Raw genomic sequence first — 17882 nt, 5'->3', positions numbered from 1 at the left:
GCCTTGTCTTTGATGGCCCGTTGGGGTGTGTGAGAGCAAGCCTTTTCTGTTAAGCCGTACATACTCAGTGGAGTTGCCGTTTGCGTGTGTGTGTGTGTGTGTGTGCGCGCGGGTTGGTGTGTAGGGCGCCGAATTGCATCATACAGGACACAACACAATATTTTTTTTTAAAGCACATACACAGTAAACACAAACACCTGGTCTCTCACACACACACACACTTTCTTACAGACATCCAACAGAAGGAAAAAGGTTGAAACAAAGTCAAAGCCACTCATCCAACTAAAAAGCAGGACAAATCAGCCAACATAGGGGACACACACACACACGTACACAAACAAACACACAGCCTGATCCTCTCGCCTTACCTTGGCCTTGAGCTCGTCATTGAAGTGCGGGTCGTTGAACTCCACGAAGCGGAAGAAGAGGGCTCGCTTGTGGGCGATGCTGTAGTTCTTGGGGATGTCCTCCTCCATGTAGTCCTTCAGGAAGGTCATGTTGCAGAGGAAGCGCCCCGTGAACGCCCTCAGGAGCTGGAACAGCAGCTCTATCTCAGAGTAGTTACGCCTGGAGGAGAGGAGGAGGTCAGCAACGCAGGAGGGAGGGAGGGAGAGATGGGGACAGAAATGGAGGGAGAGAGAGAGAGGGGGACAGAAAGGGAGAGAGACACAGAGAGAGTGTGTGGGTCCTCTTCCACTTACTTGCAGTAGCTGAGCAGGCAGAAGGCCAGCAGCTTGGGCTCCTTCCAGTTGGTGGCGGCCATGTTGTCCTTGCGGTGGCGTTCTTGGAAGGCCTCGCTCACCCACACCCTCCTCAGCTGGCTGACCAGGGAGTGCTGCCCGGCCAGCCAGCCCTCCTCGTTCTTCACGATGATACTGATGATCTGAGAGCAGAGACACGGGGTCAACTCACACACGCGTCATCTGAAGGCCACGGCCGGAGGCCCGGGGGGGGTTTGGAAACAACTTTGATATTGTGCTCCACTCAGATAAGACTCAGAGAGCAGACGGTGACACCGTGAGCTAGCAGCAGCGTTAAGTGTGTGTGTGTTCACCTTGATGGCCTGGAACTGCAGGTCCAGCCTGGCGGTGGAGGTGGAGGGGGAGCCGGGGCGCACAGTGGCTGCAGTACTGGTGGGCACCAGCAGGGGGACGAAGCGGCTGGGGTTGGAGGCCAGCACGTCCCTCAGGGGCTTGGCGTCCTTGTGCTTCAGGAAGCTCTGCAAGGGAGGGGGGGGGCGGGTTAGAGGGGGGATATCACTCTGCTGCATGCGCATCAAGAACGACATCCGAATCCGAAGGTCATCTTGAAAATGTCGTCACCATGAACATGCGGCTCCACTGGGGGTCGTTGAGCGTGGCCTCCATCATGAACAGCTCCACGGTCTGGGAGGGGTGGCGGGTCAGGAACTTGATCAGGGGCTCCCGGAACGGACTGCCGGCCTGGGGAGAGGATCAACCCCCCGTTGAGACACACGGACACACACTGGGGGCTGCTCCATGAAGGCCCAAAACCTCATCACCATTATTGAGATCCCCATTATGTTAGACTACCCATTGACGTTGGCATCGACATAGGAAGACAAAATGATAATTGAACATAAAACATCATTCAATCATCCATCCCTAACGCGCATACACGTGTGGGTATACGCACGGGCCAATGTGTGTATGTGTGTTGACACACCCACACACCCAGCAGACTGTACCTCTATGAGCATGGCCCTCTCGGTCTTCATGACCACCTCCAGCAGTGGTTTGACCAGGGTCTGGGGGGCGGCCGGGATCAGGTGGAACAGGTTGATGATGGCTGAACAGATCTTCATCTCCTGGAGAGGGGGAGAGCGGGAGAGAGAGAGCGGGAGAGAGAGAGCGGGAGAGAGAGAGCGGGAGAAAGAGAGCGGGAGAGAGAGAGCGGGAGAGATAGAGAGAGAGTGAGATAAAAAGAGCATGTTAACCTCACTTGAGCCTCCTGGACTAAGACCTACATAACAGACAGGCCAGCACTGTGGGGAGACAGGAGTCGGTCCCAGCTGGAAACAGAGGTCACTTCCGGGCTATTCCTGGGATATATAGGTGAGCCGGGATGAAGGGGTGTGTCAGATCTAGGCTATCATCTAGTTACAGGGCAGTTGTCCTTTCACTGAAAAGGACTTTATCGAGCAGAACCGTACAGTTGACTGCTCCCTGATCCAGCAACCCTGCTTCTAAACAGTGTTGAAGCCTGCTGCCTCTGTACAGTGGGAAACTAACATAGTAACATGTTATCTACACACATCTATGTGATGGAGTTAGATGGCAGAAGGCATGTGATTACGGTGAGAAGGAACCACCGGGTTAGACTGGGTTAGAGTGGCTCTAAGGCCACTGGAACAACACACGAATACGAACACGGAACACACAAGACACAGAAGAATGACAGGGTGACTCCACCACCAACCACCACTACTGCTACTACCACCACCACCACCACAACGGTTCAACTACGGTTCAACCACAACAGCAGTGATGTAGCGTCACCGCTAGGGGGCGCCACCCCAGGCCCAGTCTCACCTCCACGCCCTCCAATGCAGGCTGTGCCAGAAACGGGAAACAACGGGGACAGAGTCAGCAAAGTAGCGTGTGTGTGAGTCAGGTGTGTGTGTGTTTGAGTGTGAGATGAACAGGTGTGTGCGAAGGTTACCGTGATGTTTCAAATGGCACAGTTAAAAATAAAGACTCATGGGTTTGACATTTGCCTCAGTGAGAGGGGGGGGGCTCAGGTTTGGGGAAAGGAAAACTGTCTTTGTTTCTTCAGGATCAAAACAGAGCCGGTCGCCTGCCTGCCCTATAACTTCCCTCCATCTCCGCCCCTCCCTCAGTCACTCCTCCTCCAGCCCCATCTCGTCTCGCCCATGACCCTACCCCCATCCCTTCTTTCCATCCACCCGTCTACCTCCTCTCCCTCCCTCCTGGCCTCTCTCCCTCTCCCCCCCTCAGCCGGTGACCCGGCGACCCTGCGCTCATTGTCGTCCCAGGCCCTGTCTGTCACTGTGCTCTGGGGGGGTGGGGGGGGGGGGGGCAGGAACAGAGGGGGCCAATTTACATCTCATTACCTCCCTGTGTCTGAGCAGAGAAGAAAGGTTGGGAGAAGGAGGAAAAGAAAGGAAGGGGGGCCGGGCCGGGGAGGGAGGGGGCCGGGGAGGGGGGGTCGGGGAGGGAGGGGGGCCGGGCCGGAAGGCGGCCTCACCTATTCCCTACCGCCTACCAAGGTTATCTGTCCAGGAGATAACAGGGGAGGCAGCGCCGCGACAACCAGGCGCCTAATTAATCATTGATTGTAATATGGCCACTCTTCTCATCTGGGAGAGGCCTCAACGCCGGGGGGTGGGGGGGGCTGGAGACTTTGTGTTGTGGGTAGGTGTTGTGTGTTCGTGTTGGGGGAAGGTGTGTGTGTGTGTACAGGGGGTACTCTGCCCCCTCCTCAGTGCCTATTGGGCTCCTGAGGTGTCAGTGGGTGCAGTGTGATAGTGTAGATGTGCACAGAGCACTTTACACCTAGTGCCAGCAGACAGTTCTATTGACCGAGCTCTCTGTGTGTGTGTGTGTGTGTGTGTTTGTGTGTGTGTGTGTGTGTTTGTGTGCGTGCATACTCACACTGCCATCGCTACGCTGCCCTCCTTTGTGGGTTATCACTACAACCTCCATCCACTTCCTCAGGTGTTGCTGAGAAAGAGAGAGACAGAGAGAGACGGAGAGATACAGAGAGGGAGTGAGTTCCTTCTTTCAGAGCCACCTTCTCAGCACCAGCGGTCGAAATCTGATAAGGAAGAACCCCGAGCAGCCCTGTGCGTCTGTCCCCCGGTCGACCTCACCATCATCTGGTCACAGAACTTGTCGTTGAAGGAGTTGGGGAAGAGGCGCGTGACCGAGGTGAGCCTGTTGACCACGTTGAGCGTCAGGCTGCGGTAGTCACCCAGCATCATCAGCAGGGGGCGCATGTGAGTGTGGATCTGGTCCACCTCGATGGTGGCCCCTTCCAGGAACTGAGACACACACACACACACACACACACAAACAAACATCAGTTCTTCCATACTAACCAAATGTGTAGATGTGCAGAAAGTGTGGAGGATTGTACATCTGCATGTCTTCAGGGCTCCGGGGCGGTGAGCCTGAAGGGCTGAGCCTGAAGGGCTGAGCCTGAAGGGCTGAGCCTGAAGGGCTCGGCTGAGGCCGAGGGGCCTCTGCAATTAGGACACGCGCACGTACAGAAAAGGGATGATGCATGGCCGCCACATTCATTTTCCTCTCAGCTCTGAGAACAAACACTCCATCCTGTATCGATCTCCGGCTGGCAACGCTCATTAGTGTTAGCCCGGCCGAGAAGAAAAGATGAGGGGGAGGAGGGAGGAAAGGTGGAGAAATGGAGCGGAAGACAGCAGCGCAGAGGGGCAGATAGAGGGGAGAGGAAGGACACAGAGGAATGAAGGGGCGGAGAGGAAGAGGTCAATGTGGAGAAATGGATGAAGGGGAGTCTACCGAAATAGGAGAACGTTGTTACAAGGACTGAGGGATGAGAAGAAAAGGGAAATAAAACAGGGAAGTGAAGAGGACAAAGCCATAAAGGAAACATGACGAGAGGGAGGAGTGTGTGTGTGTGTGTGTGTGTACAGACCTTCCTCATGCATGCCTCCCCGGCCTCCTGCAGTTCACTGTTGGTGGAGTTGAGGGCTTTGAACAGAGCAGCAATGATCTTCTCCCTCGACTGGGGAAGGTAGTTACAGGCTGCCAGGGCATCTTCACACAAACAGACACACAGGACACTTGAGTGTCTACTCCAAACAGTTTGGAGAAGGTCCCATGATTTGCATTCCCATTAGTGGGAATTTGAAGTGGTTGTAGTCTGTGAACAGGGGTGAGAACTACATGTCCCATGTACTCACTGAGGGCAGCGATGCGCAGGGGCACCAGGGAGGGCAGGCTCTTGTAGCAGGGCAGCTTCATCAGAGCAGCATCCTCCGCCTCACACAGGTTCAGCAGCTGAGGACAGGCATGGTCAGAGGACGGCACACTTCTACACACTACAGCAAGACCAAGCATCCACATGGACAACCACCTAAACCTGCTTCCAAAACGCAAAAAACAGTTTCCTATTTTCCCCATCTCCCTATAGCATCTTTAGTATGCTACAGAGACACTAAAGCACTCCATGTCCCTGCCGCCTCACCTCTGTGTAGAAGACCTTGTGCTCCATGACGCTGAGGTCCATGGTGAAGAGGCGAGGCTGCAGCGTGGTGCAGAAGGTGTTGCCCTCCATCAGGCCGATCTGGGCGTTGGCCGGCTGGTGGCGCAGCAGGTGCTTCTTCGGGGGCACCATGTCTTGTAACACCTGAGGAGGACAGCAGCTGTGAGGGATGCAGCATGATCCGCACCCTGCTCCAGAAGACCTCCTGACAACCCGGACCGAACGTGCAGGGAACGAGTCTGTTCAAGACTCTAGGCTACGGTGTCCCACGAGGGCCCACTGAAGATCCTTGCAAGTGCCCCTGATCAAGCCAGCTGGTAACCCCTGACGACCCCCCACTATTGACCCTCCCCCTCCCGCGCCGCCCCTGCAGTCCCGTCCCCCCCCCACGCCCACCTCCTTGTGTGGCTCCATGATGATGGTGACGCTCTTCCCGGTGACCTGGGCCAGCACCTGCAGGGAGTGCATGGCCTGCTTGCGGACGGTGGAGTTGGGCGAGGTGACCTCGCGCACCAGGTCGTGGGTCACCATGTGGAAGGACTTGTCCTGGGCAGCCAGCAGCTCCTCGCTGCGCTCCTCCTCCTTCAGGGGCGTGGCGCAGCGCACCAGCAGCTGCTCCAGCGTGGTTTTCGCCATGGCGACCGCGCCGTTGGACACCTGGAGGGGGGGAGGGGTGGAGAAGGGGGGGGGGGGCGGGGTTGGTTTTGGTGGGTGGAGAACATGACATGGTATGAGAAATGCGCACACAAACGCATGCGCGCGCACGCGAAAATAAATATGAGAATGTTGGTTGTTCTTTAGAATCTATTGCTCCACCATCGGCTCCAGGAGCAGGACCGTGGAGGGAAGGTCCACTACCTCTCCTGTGAGGTCCATCATGACAAAGAGGAGGGCCTTGAGGAAGGTCAGCTGGTTCTGCAGCACCCAGACAAGCGGCAGGCGCTCCATGAGGAACTTGATGGAGACCACGCCCCCCAGCTTGGCGTACCACGCCTGCTCGTAGCAGCACGCGCACAGGCGCTCCACGATGTAGGAGAAGAGAGGGAGCTGGCAGGCCTGGGGGAGGGGGGAGGGGGGGGTGAGAAGGTGTCATCAGAAAGCTTTCACAGACAATGGCCCATCTTAAATGAATGTCCTCCGTTTACTTCAACAGCACATTGAAGGTCTTACAAACCTTACGAAACGTTCCTAACTTGCTGAGCTACAGAAAGCCAGGAAGGTAATCGATCAATGTGGAAAATTTGCACATAGATAGTCTGTAAACTGTGTCTTTATTTCACCTTTATTTATTATTTTATTGTGTCTTGGTAGCATAAACACTGCAGTCTTGTAGCGATGCCATGTCCTATTGAATAGAGTGGCTGCACCCATCCCTCATGTCCTTCCCCAGTCTCTCCCCCCTCCACCCTGTCCCTCTCCCCCAGTCTCTCTCTCACCCTCTCCTTGGAGCCCAGGATGATGCTGGCCACGTCGAAGATGACCGCCAGGGCCACCTCTCCGATCTTGCACAGCTCCTTCTCCTCGTAGGCCATGCAGATAGCGATGGCGTCGATCAGGACCAGGGGGTCCATGCCCTTGGAGCCGTTCTCCTCGCTGTGGAACATGGCAGTGCTGGGCTGGCTGCCCAGCTGGTAGCACGGCAACAGGAACGGACCTGGGGGTGGAGCGGAAGGAGGGAGGGACAGAGAAAGAATGTCAACATTTCAATTACATTTTGTATATTTTGTCTCACCGCACATTGTTGGAGAAAGCCTGGAAAAAAATCACTTCATTACCGAAAACTTACAGTACCAGTCAAAAGTTTGGACCCATGTTCCCATTCTGGTACTGTATGTGCATATGACAAACTTGAAGGCCATGTCAGGAGTGTGCCCCTTAAAAACAAGGGGTTGGCGATCCAAAGAGAAGAGAGCTGAAGAACAGAGGAGCAGATGTCTGGTGTGCCTTACCACACTGCTGGGCCACGGCCACCATGGTGTAGTGGCGGATGAGGCTGGCCACGAAGGGCAGCGCGCTGGGCCGCAGGTCCTTGATGACGGCAGACATGAAGGCCCCGGTCAGCGCCTGCTCAAACGTCCGCCTGGCCGGCGTGTCCTGGGCCTTGTAGCGGTGCGAGATGATCACACTGGGGATCCACTTGTCAGTGAAACTGCGTCACCACAAAGACAGAGAGAGAAGAACAAGCAGACAAACGAGAAAATTAGCATTCTGTGACATTAAAACAGTCATTAATCATGCCTGGGAGAGATGAGCCTGTTGTTTTTGGTTGGGGTCTGAAGTGGTAACTGACAGTTGGAAATATCGTGTTTCCTGTGACGCCGGTTTGGAAGGGTAGAGTGGAGAGAGAGAGAGACACCCAGCCTTTGTGGTGGCCTGCCTACTGCCTTGTATCTGCCTGCCACCCTGCCACCCTGCCTGCCAGGCTGTCTGTCTCCACCTCTCCCCTCCTCCATGCATGGCTCACGGGGGCAGAGGGCTGACCAGCGTGCGGCGTGGGACAGGTTTCAGAATGCCACCTGACAGGCCCAGCCCTGATGGATCACACCATTTCATTATCGCAAGAGAAGAGGGGGCGCGGTTGTTGTGGAGAAAAGGAGGGCAATTAGGTATAGAGCGAGAGGGGGGTGGGGGGGGGGGGTGACGAGGGCTAGAGAATAAAAGGCGGGTGGATGAGAGGAGAGGTGGGAGAGTAGGGTGGTGTGGAGTTGGTGAGATGTGGGGTTCACACAGAGAGGAGGGATGTGCGTGTGGACGACCCAGCCAGGCTGACACTTTCTTGGTCCTGTATTCTCCTGGCATTTGGAAACATCAAGAACCGTTCACCTTCCCTGCCAAGCCCTATCCCTGTGTGACCCACCAGACAAGGAGAGAGTGCAAGAGAGAGAGTGTGGATGAGAACAAAGAAAGACAAAAAGTAGAGATGACGATGAAGAATGACAGAGAACAAGACAATAAAAGAAGAGAGAGCGAGAGAAAGGGGAGGGAAAAGAGTTGAAGCTGATAGAGAGGGTGGAAAAACACTGAAACCAGAGAGGTCGCCATGAATCAAGATGTCTGACAGGATCGGGCAGGAGGCGCAGCCTCTGCGATCATAACTGACACACTTCATTATCTGAGCTTGAGTGTGTGTGTGTGTGTGTGTGTGTGTGTGTGTGTGTGTGTGTGTGTGGAGCGGGGGGCAAAGCGAAGCGTAAACAGACAGCAGAAAGTCAATTAGCCCCTGCCCGAGGATCAATGATGGTAATGCAAGCCACCCTGCCTTCACCCCCCCCCCCCCCCCACTCTCTCTCCCCGCCAGACAGGCCTGCATGTGTGAGTAATTAGCTGATCTGACACACCAGACAAAGCTGATGAAGCAGCATGTGGCAGAGAGGAGGAGAGCGAGAGGAGACAGAGTGAGTGGAGAGAGGGAGAGAGTGAAGGGTGGGGTTGGGGGCAGACAGAAAAGTCTACGGTCTGGTCGGGTCAAGTAAAGGACTGGGTGTGTGTGTGCCTTACTTGGGGTGGGCCAGAAGCTGGTAGAGGGCGTGCTTGTTGTCATCCAGGCTGGTCATGGCCACCAGGAAGCACTTGATGACCTCCCAGGCCTGCCGTCTGTAGTAGGGCTCCGTGTTGGCGCTCTTCAGACAGTCCAGAGCCGTCTCTATGGCCTGGGGACGACACCAGGGCACGGGGTCAACACCACACAGCTGCACGCAGCCCACGGTCCATACTAGTTCTATAGGCATGTTCTTCTGCTGCGGGAAAGTGAACAGTTTTGTGGCATATGGACCCCAGGAGGGAAGGGAGGGGGAGGGGAGGCCATTATAACTGCCAGATTATGAGCTGACACATCGAAGCGGCCAGACGCTTAAGAGGCAGAAAATGAACTCATTAACGCCACTCAGAGAAGAGAGAGAGGGGGGGGGGGGGGAGGAGAGCGCGCACAGGAAAGGGTGAGACAGGGATGAGGAGGAGAGGAGAAGCGAGGAGATTACATAATTGAATCGTAGACCCGTCAGCCCCACAGACCACGCTGCCGACACAAACCTAACAGATCGACTAGCCATTTGGCACTAATAAAAGGATTTGTTATAGGGGGATGAAAAGAAAAATGGGGATTTGCTTTTGCCCTTTGAAAAGAACCCTGGGTTCCGGGAAACTAGAGAACAGAGGGCGGGTACAGAGATAGCCTGGAAAGAAATATACAAAAGGGATAGAGAAAATGGGAGGAAGAAGAAAAAAAAAAAGAAAAAAAAGCATAATCCATTGGAATACATTTGAACACCATGAAGTCTCATTCGGCCACAGAGCCCAAAAAGAGCCCAAAAACAGGAGACAGACAGAAGAGGAGAGAGTCAGTCTTATCCATCTTGGAGCTCCAACATCATTAAAGGGGTGGTAGTGGTAAGTGTGTGTGTTTGTGTGTATATGGTGCCTGTATTAACGCTAGTGGAAAGAGAGGGATTAGCCATTAGCGGGAGAAATACTGCCATCGTGGAGAGCCTAGCAGTGATAATAAAGGATGGATGGAGAGGAGGAATGGGGGGTGGGCTTAGGATATGCTACATTATCACCTGATGTCTCATTTAATTAGCTGAAGAAAATACCAGTCTCCTCCTCACATCATTTATCACCCCTCCCTATCTCTCTGTGCAAACCCCACACACACACACATACGTACCTTCTCCATGGGTAGCTGGATGGAGGCCTTGCAGTCTGTGAACTCGGCCTTGATGCTGGGGCCCTGCACCTCTGTCACCACGTACTGCAGCCGCTGGGACTCCTTCAGCATCTTCCTGTTACTGCCCCCGAACTTCCCCAGGACGCGGTACGCCACGTGGGAGATGGTCTCCGCCGGGTTACGAAGGGTCCGCCACAGGGCCTGGTGCGAGGAGGGGGGTTTTGAAGGGACAGGTAAAGCAGGTGTGCGTGCGTGTCACGAGTATTCAGGCGTCACCTATCCGAGCCGGCTCAGCGTTGACAGCCTGTGTGCGAGTTCTTGGTGTGAGGCGGCATCGGGCTGCTCTCACCTGCATGAGCTCGGCCCTGACTGGCTGAATGTGGTCGTAGAGGAAGTCGGGCTGCAGGTTGTCCACACACAGCTCCAGCGTCCGCAGGCCCTGGCTGACCAGGGTCTGGGAGCCGTTCAGGGCGGACACCAGCGGGTCCATCAGCATGGGCAGGTAGGGCAGCAGGGAGCTGAGGCGCACGGGCACCGTCAGACACAGCTCCACAAACAGGTCCTTCATGTGCTGCTTGTGAAGGCCGCTCTGGAGCATGTTCAGGCCTGGGGAAGGGGAGCAGGGGGGGTGGGAGAGAAGGAGGGTGGGGGAGAAGGAAGGTGGGGGAGAAGGAGGAAAGGGGGGTGGGAGAGAGGGAGGGTGGGGTAGAACGGAGTGGAAGGATACATGATGAGACAACAGGGGAGATTGGATGAGTGAACAGAAGGTCGAGGCATCTAAAACATGGCTGTGCGGTGTAGCCTACCTTGCAACAGGTTGGGCAGAAGGGGCAGGAACTCCTGGTACAGCAGGTCGTGGCTGCCACCACCAATCGAACGGAAGAGAGCCCGGAGAAGCAGGAAGTAGTTGTAAGGCTCCTTGGCTGATTGAGCCAGCTCCATCGAGCTGTTGACTATCTTGTGAAGGTGGGGCTGAGGTGAGAAGAAGACAAGGTCAGCAAGTTGCCAACAACAAACATCTACCAGCTGAAGATTATTTTGTGGGAGAAATCGTTAAGAATCCCACACAAGACGCTTGAAAACCAGATGAGTGGATTCCACCCTCACCTTGAGCATCTGTTCGTTTTCGGCCGCAAACAGGGAGACGGAGCCGAAGACGAGCTTGAAGAGTTTGAGGTAGAGGTTGGAGAGCTCCACGTTGGAGCCCATCTCAGGGAGCCTCTCCAGCAGATACTCCACCAGGATGGTGGCAAACAGGGCCGACGTCGACAAGTTGGCCAGGAACGAGTTGGCTACAATCTGCAAAGCATAGTTCTTGGAGATCCTCTCCACCATGTAGGGGACGGTGGTCTGGAAGATCTCCTTGAAGGTGAGCGGGTTCATCATGGTGAAGACTCCAGCAAAGTGCTCCAGCACCTCCTTCTCCTCCTTCATCCTCACAGTCTGACAGTTGGCCACTCTGATGTATGTCTGCTGGTTGTTGGCAACCTGTACCTGACCAGGAGGGGGGCGGGCACTGTTATACCCTGGTAACCTGTTACTCCCCCCCCAGTAACCAGTTACACCCTGGTTACCAGTTGCAGCCTGGAAAGCTAGCCTGTCCTGTATAAACACACCCCCTTTCTACATTATCATATGCACTTGTTAGCAATTGTCTGACCATACCTGGTAGATGTCCAGGGCCTGCATGGCGTACTTCACCAGCTTGATGTAGATCTGAGTCTCTTTAGGCTGCAACTGCTTGTTGGGAATGAACTGGGCCTCTGGAAAACAGGAACAGACACAGGCACCAGTTACAGCTTGGTCCTATCGTCCAAGTCATTTCCGATTTGTTTGCCCAAGTCCAGGATGCCGTCACCTCCGGGAGCCTTGCAGGAGGTGATCCCCCAGGTGATGGTCTTCACCCCACAGACCAGGGTCTTGACCAGGCTGCGGCAATCAGACACCAGGAAGGTCTGCTTGTCCTCCTTCTCCCCGGCCCGGTCGAGGGCGGCGGTGGGGGGAGGAGCAGGGGTGACGGGGGTGGGGGGGACCGGGGGGGGCAGGGCGGGGACGGGGGTCGGGGTGGGTGTGGCAGGGACGCCAGGCAATGCCACCGGGTCCACCACGCCCATCTCTGACTGGGGCTTGCACTTCTTGAAGATGGTGACGAGCTGGTAGCGGGCGATGGTGTGGAACTTCAGGACAAACACCTAGGGGGACCGAAGCACGACATGAATATGGAACATGCCACAAAATGTGACCTTAACCCTCCCTCCCTACCTCCTTCCTCCCTCTCCTCCTTCCCTACCTCCAGCATCCTCATCAGGATGTCCCGCCCGTTGCCGTTCTCCTGCTCGCTCTTTGAGCGGATGCAGTCCACCAGGTTGAGCAGCAGCTTGCAGGACATGGTCTGGATGCTGCTGGGCAGCGACTCGTCGTCGATGTTCTTGGCAAACAGCTGCACGGCCAGGGACAGGTCGGTCAAGGGCAGGTTCTGACGCACGTGGTGCACCAGGTCTGCCAGGGTGCTGTAGGCCAGAGGTCTGTGGGGGGAGGGGGGTTATGACAGGGGGTCAGAGGGTTGTCAGGTGAATAGGGGGAAGGGGTAAAGGGAAGATGGGAGTTCTCATGGGTTTAGCGTAAGTGCAACATGCAACGAAAAATTCCAAACGACTGTTAACTGTGACGTCGCGGATGTAGGCTCAGTGAGCTGATGTAGGCTCAGCGGGGTGATGTAGGCTCAGCGGGCTGATTTAGGCTCAGTGAGCTGATGTAGGCTCAGTGAGCTGATGTAGGCTCAGTGAGCTGATGTAGGCTCAGTGAGCTGATGTAGGCTCAGCGGGCTGATGTAGGCTCAGCGGGCTGATGTAGGCTCAGTGAGCTGATGTAGGCTCAGTGAGCTGATGTAGGCTCAGTGAGCTGATGTAGGCTCAGCGGGCTGATGTAGGCTCAGCGGGCTGATGTAGGCTCAGTGAGCTGATGTAGGCTCAGCGGGCTGTGACCCCCAGAAGAGAGGGAATAAAACTATCGAAGGGGGAGACCACTAACTGACACTGACACTAATAACGCTGCCAGGTCCTATTGGCCTGTGTCGTTTCACAGGTGGGCTAATGAGATATGACAGCATTAGTTGAAGAGAGTCGACAGGGTGACACACACCAAGCTCCTGGGTGAGGGGGTGGGGGGTTGACAGGCAGTCAGAGTCGTGCGGTGCCCCAGTCTCCCTGAATACTTTTGTATTTTTTTTAGGCTGATTTTAGGCTGCATTAGTATTCTACATACAGATACAATCACTTAGCCCTTCACTTGCAGACGCAAACAACCACCCACACACACACCCCCACACACACCCACCCCCACCCCCACACACACACACACACCCCCACACACTCACCTCAGTGTCTCCCGGGCCGTGTAGCCAGAGCCGATTAGTATAGACTCGTCAAAAAGTTTGTCCATGCACGGGATGAACTCTGTAAAGCCCCCCCAAAAAATTCATACATAAACAAACATGACCAGATTGTCAGCACTAGTTAAAGACGTGGTGTCTGAGTGCGTGCGTGTGCGCGTGCATGTTCCGTACGGCTGCGCAGGTCGGTGGTGAGGATGTGTTTGGCGGCGATGAGCAGTTCTTTGCGCAGGTGAGCCGTCTCAGACGGGCAGTTAGACAGCAGCTGCAGCATGCCCTTCACCATCTGCTGGGAGTACTTCCCTACAAGGTCCTGGAAGATACACACACACACACACACACCCCAATGGAGTTTCACATAGCATCTAACGTTCATAGCACATCAGCTACCCAGTTAGGACATTGTTTATGAAGAACTACACATGTTAAGAGGGAATAGAAAAGCAGAATACACTGTCCCGTCTGTGTGTACCTGGTAAATGCGGATGATGTAGGCCAGAAAGGACAGGGTCTTAATCTGAGCAGCGATGAAGTCGGCATAGAGCTCCTTGTTGTACAGCTTGTGTTGCCTGTGGGAGAAACACCAGATAATATTTAAATACAAATGGTGTATTTTTTTCCCCTTAATTGTCTCCAGCCAATTTCTCGTGTTTTCGTGATAATCAAGTAATTACAGAAACCTGGCAGTGATCATTAGTGTCTACAATCAGGGACAGAATTGTAATTCTACACAAGACTTTTGGTTGTTTCTTTTTGTTAGTCCTCAATTTCAGCTAGACTGCTAAAACACAGGGCTAAATTGCTTGAGCTCCACAATACATTTGGATTTGTATGCTGTAGGTTTAAAGGCTAGTTTTAGTTAGGTGTGTACACTGTCGGAATTAAAAGTTTCAAAAGTGCATTTAACAATGGTTTGGGAAGGAGAAAAGTCTGACATACATTATTGACTAGCATTGCTGCAAATCTATGCTCTCACAAGTAGAAATCCAAGTTTGTTAAGACTTAAACAAAGCTAACTGGAAGGGAATCTAAAATAAACACGAGCACACCCTAGGGCCAACACACACACACACACAGGTCTAACCTTGCTTGTGGGGACACCTGCAGCATTATGGTGTTCATGATGAGAGGGACAAACTCTGACACCACATTGTGTATGTTCAGCTTGTAGAGCTGGAAATAACAGAAGAAAAAAAATCATTTCAAATCCTGCAAGCATGTCTGAATTCATCACAAAGTTGATAACATGAGTTAGCAGCACAGTGACCCCTACGTCACAAAGTATGTTTATTCATTGGAAGGGTTTTATTAATGAGTACATAACAGTTTTAGGCCGTGTGTGAGTGTGTTTGTATCACCTGGTACATGAGCACCACTATGATGGGAAGCTCCGCTAGCACCTTGAGCGACAGGGAACCCCTGGGAATGATGGTGTGCTGGAGGAGACAGTCATTACACTGTTACTAAACTGTCACTGTCACATGGATACAACAGCAAAATGTTATCCATGTCTCTCATGGCCAGATAGATCTACGCATTAGATTGTGCAGCATATACTTGAAATAACTGCCCCTCCCCATGTGTCAGTGCTGGAATAGTACACCAGTGCCCTTCAGTGGTTGGAGACAGCATTGCAATGGGCTAGTATGCAGATGTGGGCTCCTACCGTGCGCGTCTCGCTGTCATCTCTCTCGGGGGCAGTCTTGACCAGGACGGAGGTGATCATGCCCACCATCTCTGGGGAGGGAACCGTGTTCTCAGCTATCACCTGCGGGTTCTCAAAGTAACGTGCCTGGGCGGAGGGAAGAGAAGGAAACCGAATGGGGGAAAAACAAAAGTGCAGAGGAACACACATCCGTAGACTTTCCCGTCAAATTCAGCTCTGCCATTGACGCCACCTTACCACCACTTTGGGCAGCTCTTTGTAGATCTGCTTCACAAAGTCCAGGAAGTGGTGAATCTAGGGGCAAAAGAGGAACGAATCATCGACTCTGCATGGGGACTTTCAACGAGGATGTTGGAAGCATACGAGAGAGCAGGACACACAGGGTCTCACCTCCTGGGAGATCTGGGGCCTGAACTGCTTGTGCAGCTCGATGATGATGCGCAGGCAGATCAGCACGTTCTCCTCGCTCTCGATCTGGGACACGGAGAGGAGACGGAATCGTTAACGCGACAGTTCCAGTCCAGGCCTGTTACAATCTCTGAAACCATGATAGGCCTGTCCTATGCCAGCAGCAGTTCAATTAAGAATACATCATGCATATATAACAGGAGGGGTTTGGGGGTTTTCTGTGCAGAGTGTGATTGGAGGTTGCTGCTTGGTAAGCCGCGCCCCGTACCTCCAGGAAGCGGAACATGACAGACAGGATGTTCTTGGTGTGCGGTCGGAGGTGTTCGTTGGTGGGGATACGGTGTATGATCTCCAGGACCAACTTCCTCAGTTGCTGCAACAACAACAGGTCAGACAGTCCAGAGCAGCAACGCTAGGATCAAGGGCTCATCTGAAACGTCTGGTGTGTGGGTTAGGGTTGGAGCGGTTTGCTTGTGTGGGTTCAAGCTGGGCTGAGGTACCTGCGTGGGTTTCTCCTGCAGGAACTGAACCTCTCCATCCTGGAGAAATGTCAAGAAGCGTGGAATGATGTGTTCTAGGAAGGTGGAGTACTGAGGAGATGATGTCACATTCTACAAGAGACAAACCCATACAAACAATCACGACACAACCTTGGAACATTCATAGTTCCTTCCAGTAATGTCATAGGATATATGACCAATCTTCAGATGAAAGCTGACACGGCATGTTCTCACATTTGAAACATGCAATTCAAACTCACCTCAAAGTTCTCGCTGACCTCCTGCATCATTTTGAGCTTGGTCTCATCAGCTGGAGGAGGTTATGGGAAAGAGCCCAGACATTAGATATGGATACAGACCACAGCCTCATCACACACAACATGGAGCTACTCTCAGCAAGGGCTCTCAGATCTTATCAGTTTGACTTTCAGCGCCCAGATTGTTAGAGGTACATAACAGACACTCACTCACTCACTCTGCCTTGCACTCACTCACACACACGTACCTGCTGCTGGACTAAAGCTTATCGCTCTCATCACATCGCCCCTGCTGATAATAGCAACCTATAGCGGTCCCTCATATGAACTGGTAGGCATGGATATTTTTCGCTGTGTAGGTGTACCACTATTTAACACACCTTTATGTTCAATGTATGTACTTTACTCACGGGTGTTGTTGTCTGTGAGGGCAGCTACAAACTGCAAGTATTTCTTCATGAGGGTGGTCTGGTCCACCACTGTGGGGCTGGGGGTTGGCACGAAGGCCATGGTGCCAGCGGGGAGAGACATGTGGAACTTGGGCTGGGGGGCAGACAAACGTCTGCTCTAGGATCACTGAGAACACATGTGAGCTGGATAAAAGGAGAGTCCAGATGAGAAATATTGAATACAACAGGTGACATGAGTGTGTGTGTTCTTCTGGGTTTTGAATTGTTGAATTTGGTGATTAATAGATACAAAAATAAGAATTAAAAGTTCAAGAATGTAGTTGATTGTGGGTACTAGAAGATTTGGCATTCCACCTACACTGATTCTGGTACAGAAGTGATTTTACATTTCGGCTGTTTTTTGGGGCGCACACTGATGACATCACCAGACAGAGTAATTTAGATAGCAGAGCATGCCTCGCAACATAAAATTCACAGTACCGTAAAGATGCATGCAATAATGTTTTCCCTTTTCACAGCAGGTTTAAGTGTAAATGTGAAACGGCCATTATGTCTACATACTATGCCAAAGAATGTAAAAAGAAACATAAAATTGTTTGGCAAATTTCAGCTAGGCTAGCTAGCTAGCCTTCCATGAAGAAAGAAACCGCTCGCGCGAGTCCCATGGATCTCACTTGTCTAAAATGTGAACAAAAACGAAACAAAATACAAGTTTTGGATAGGTGTGTGTAGGTACACACTTCCTACCAACCAATACTAAACAAAAACAGTCATAAAAACAGATTATTGCAATTGAGGAATAAAAAGGAATGCATCCCATTTCAACTTACCAACTCCCAACGACTGACCGGAAACACTACACTTGCTGGCTTCCGCTTGAGCTGCGCTGCTTAAACGAAGTATCAAGCCGCCTGCACTAGTCTGTTAGGTTACTGCAGCAGTGTGTTCTCTATGTATAGTAATTCGTTATTCCATTTCAGTTTCCATTAGGTCTAAATTACAAATATATATTAAGTTATAAATATGTGATAATCAGTATTAAACTTATACATAGTGGAAGGATATACAGGAAATATGTGGGTGTTATAAGACCATCGAAAACGATGGTCTTTTTCTTTAGTCAGACAAGTCGGTCAGTTAATGCGAGCAAATGCACAGCCGTCACGTCGCAGAAAATAAAAACCAACGTGTTACATTAAAATACTTTGGAAGTTAAAGCAAATTCCACAAAACCACCACAAACCGTTACTTTACCATGCACGGGCAAGGTTTTTCTCAGCACACGGCTGACACCTGCTGATGTGGGCTGCACTGACTCTAACTCACCACCAGGTGGTATGATGTGCTGAACCTCCCTTGTA

At 52.8% G+C, this 17882-nt stretch overlaps 1 protein-coding gene across 4 annotated transcripts in view; it reads right to left on the bottom strand.

Moving 5' to 3' along the window:
* Positions 1 to 17365, bottom strand: part of trrap (transformation/transcription domain-associated protein) — a 55487-nt gene extending 38122 nt beyond the window's left edge. For 2 of the 4 annotated variants that reach the window (XM_084669760.1, XM_084669761.1), the window contains exons 1-36: positions 17352 to 17365; positions 16522 to 16704; positions 16115 to 16164; positions 15855 to 15965; positions 15623 to 15727; positions 15337 to 15420; positions 15184 to 15240; positions 14947 to 15072; positions 14639 to 14716; positions 14365 to 14453; positions 13753 to 13849; positions 13455 to 13593; positions 13266 to 13344; positions 12180 to 12414; positions 11748 to 12081; positions 11555 to 11652; positions 10997 to 11383; positions 10696 to 10861; positions 10239 to 10495; positions 9890 to 10090; positions 8725 to 8876; positions 7176 to 7375; positions 6663 to 6880; positions 6085 to 6282; positions 5623 to 5883; positions 5209 to 5370; positions 4925 to 5021; positions 4657 to 4778; positions 3854 to 4024; positions 3636 to 3704; positions 2553 to 2573; positions 1709 to 1828; positions 1323 to 1442; positions 1055 to 1219; positions 702 to 883; positions 369 to 567 (exon numbers count right to left, since the gene is read on the bottom strand). In XM_084669760.1, the coding sequence (XP_084525886.1) occupies positions 369 to 567; positions 702 to 883; positions 1055 to 1219; positions 1323 to 1442; positions 1709 to 1828; positions 2553 to 2573; positions 3636 to 3704; positions 3854 to 4024; positions 4657 to 4778; positions 4925 to 5021; positions 5209 to 5370; positions 5623 to 5883; positions 6085 to 6282; positions 6663 to 6880; positions 7176 to 7375; positions 8725 to 8876; positions 9890 to 10090; positions 10239 to 10495; positions 10696 to 10861; positions 10997 to 11383; positions 11555 to 11652; positions 11748 to 12081; positions 12180 to 12414; positions 13266 to 13344; positions 13455 to 13593; positions 13753 to 13849; positions 14365 to 14453; positions 14639 to 14716; positions 14947 to 15072; positions 15184 to 15240; positions 15337 to 15420; positions 15623 to 15727; positions 15855 to 15965; positions 16115 to 16164; positions 16522 to 16642 (5271 nt within the window). In that variant the 5' untranslated portion in view covers positions 16643 to 16704; positions 17352 to 17365. The remainder of the gene's footprint in view (positions 1 to 368; positions 568 to 701; positions 884 to 1054; positions 1220 to 1322; positions 1443 to 1708; positions 1829 to 2552; positions 2574 to 3635; positions 3705 to 3853; positions 4025 to 4656; positions 4779 to 4924; positions 5022 to 5208; positions 5371 to 5622; positions 5884 to 6084; positions 6283 to 6662; positions 6881 to 7175; positions 7376 to 8724; positions 8877 to 9889; positions 10091 to 10238; positions 10496 to 10695; positions 10862 to 10996; positions 11384 to 11554; positions 11653 to 11747; positions 12082 to 12179; positions 12415 to 13265; positions 13345 to 13454; positions 13594 to 13752; positions 13850 to 14364; positions 14454 to 14638; positions 14717 to 14946; positions 15073 to 15183; positions 15241 to 15336; positions 15421 to 15622; positions 15728 to 15854; positions 15966 to 16114; positions 16165 to 16521; positions 16705 to 17351) is intronic. The other 2 variants (XM_084669762.1, XM_084669763.1) reach the window with 1 other exon arrangement.
* Between the last annotated feature and the right edge of the window lie 517 nt (positions 17366 to 17882).

The sequence above is a fragment of the Hypomesus nipponensis genome, chromosome 13 (genome assembly GCF_054491055.1).
Source record: "Hypomesus nipponensis isolate SF chromosome 13, ASM5449105v1, whole genome shotgun sequence".
NCBI classification, from domain to species: domain Eukaryota; kingdom Metazoa; phylum Chordata; class Actinopteri; order Osmeriformes; family Osmeridae; genus Hypomesus; species Hypomesus nipponensis.
Note: the sequence above shows the minus strand (reverse complement) of the source record. Positions and strands in the feature narration are given on the sequence as shown.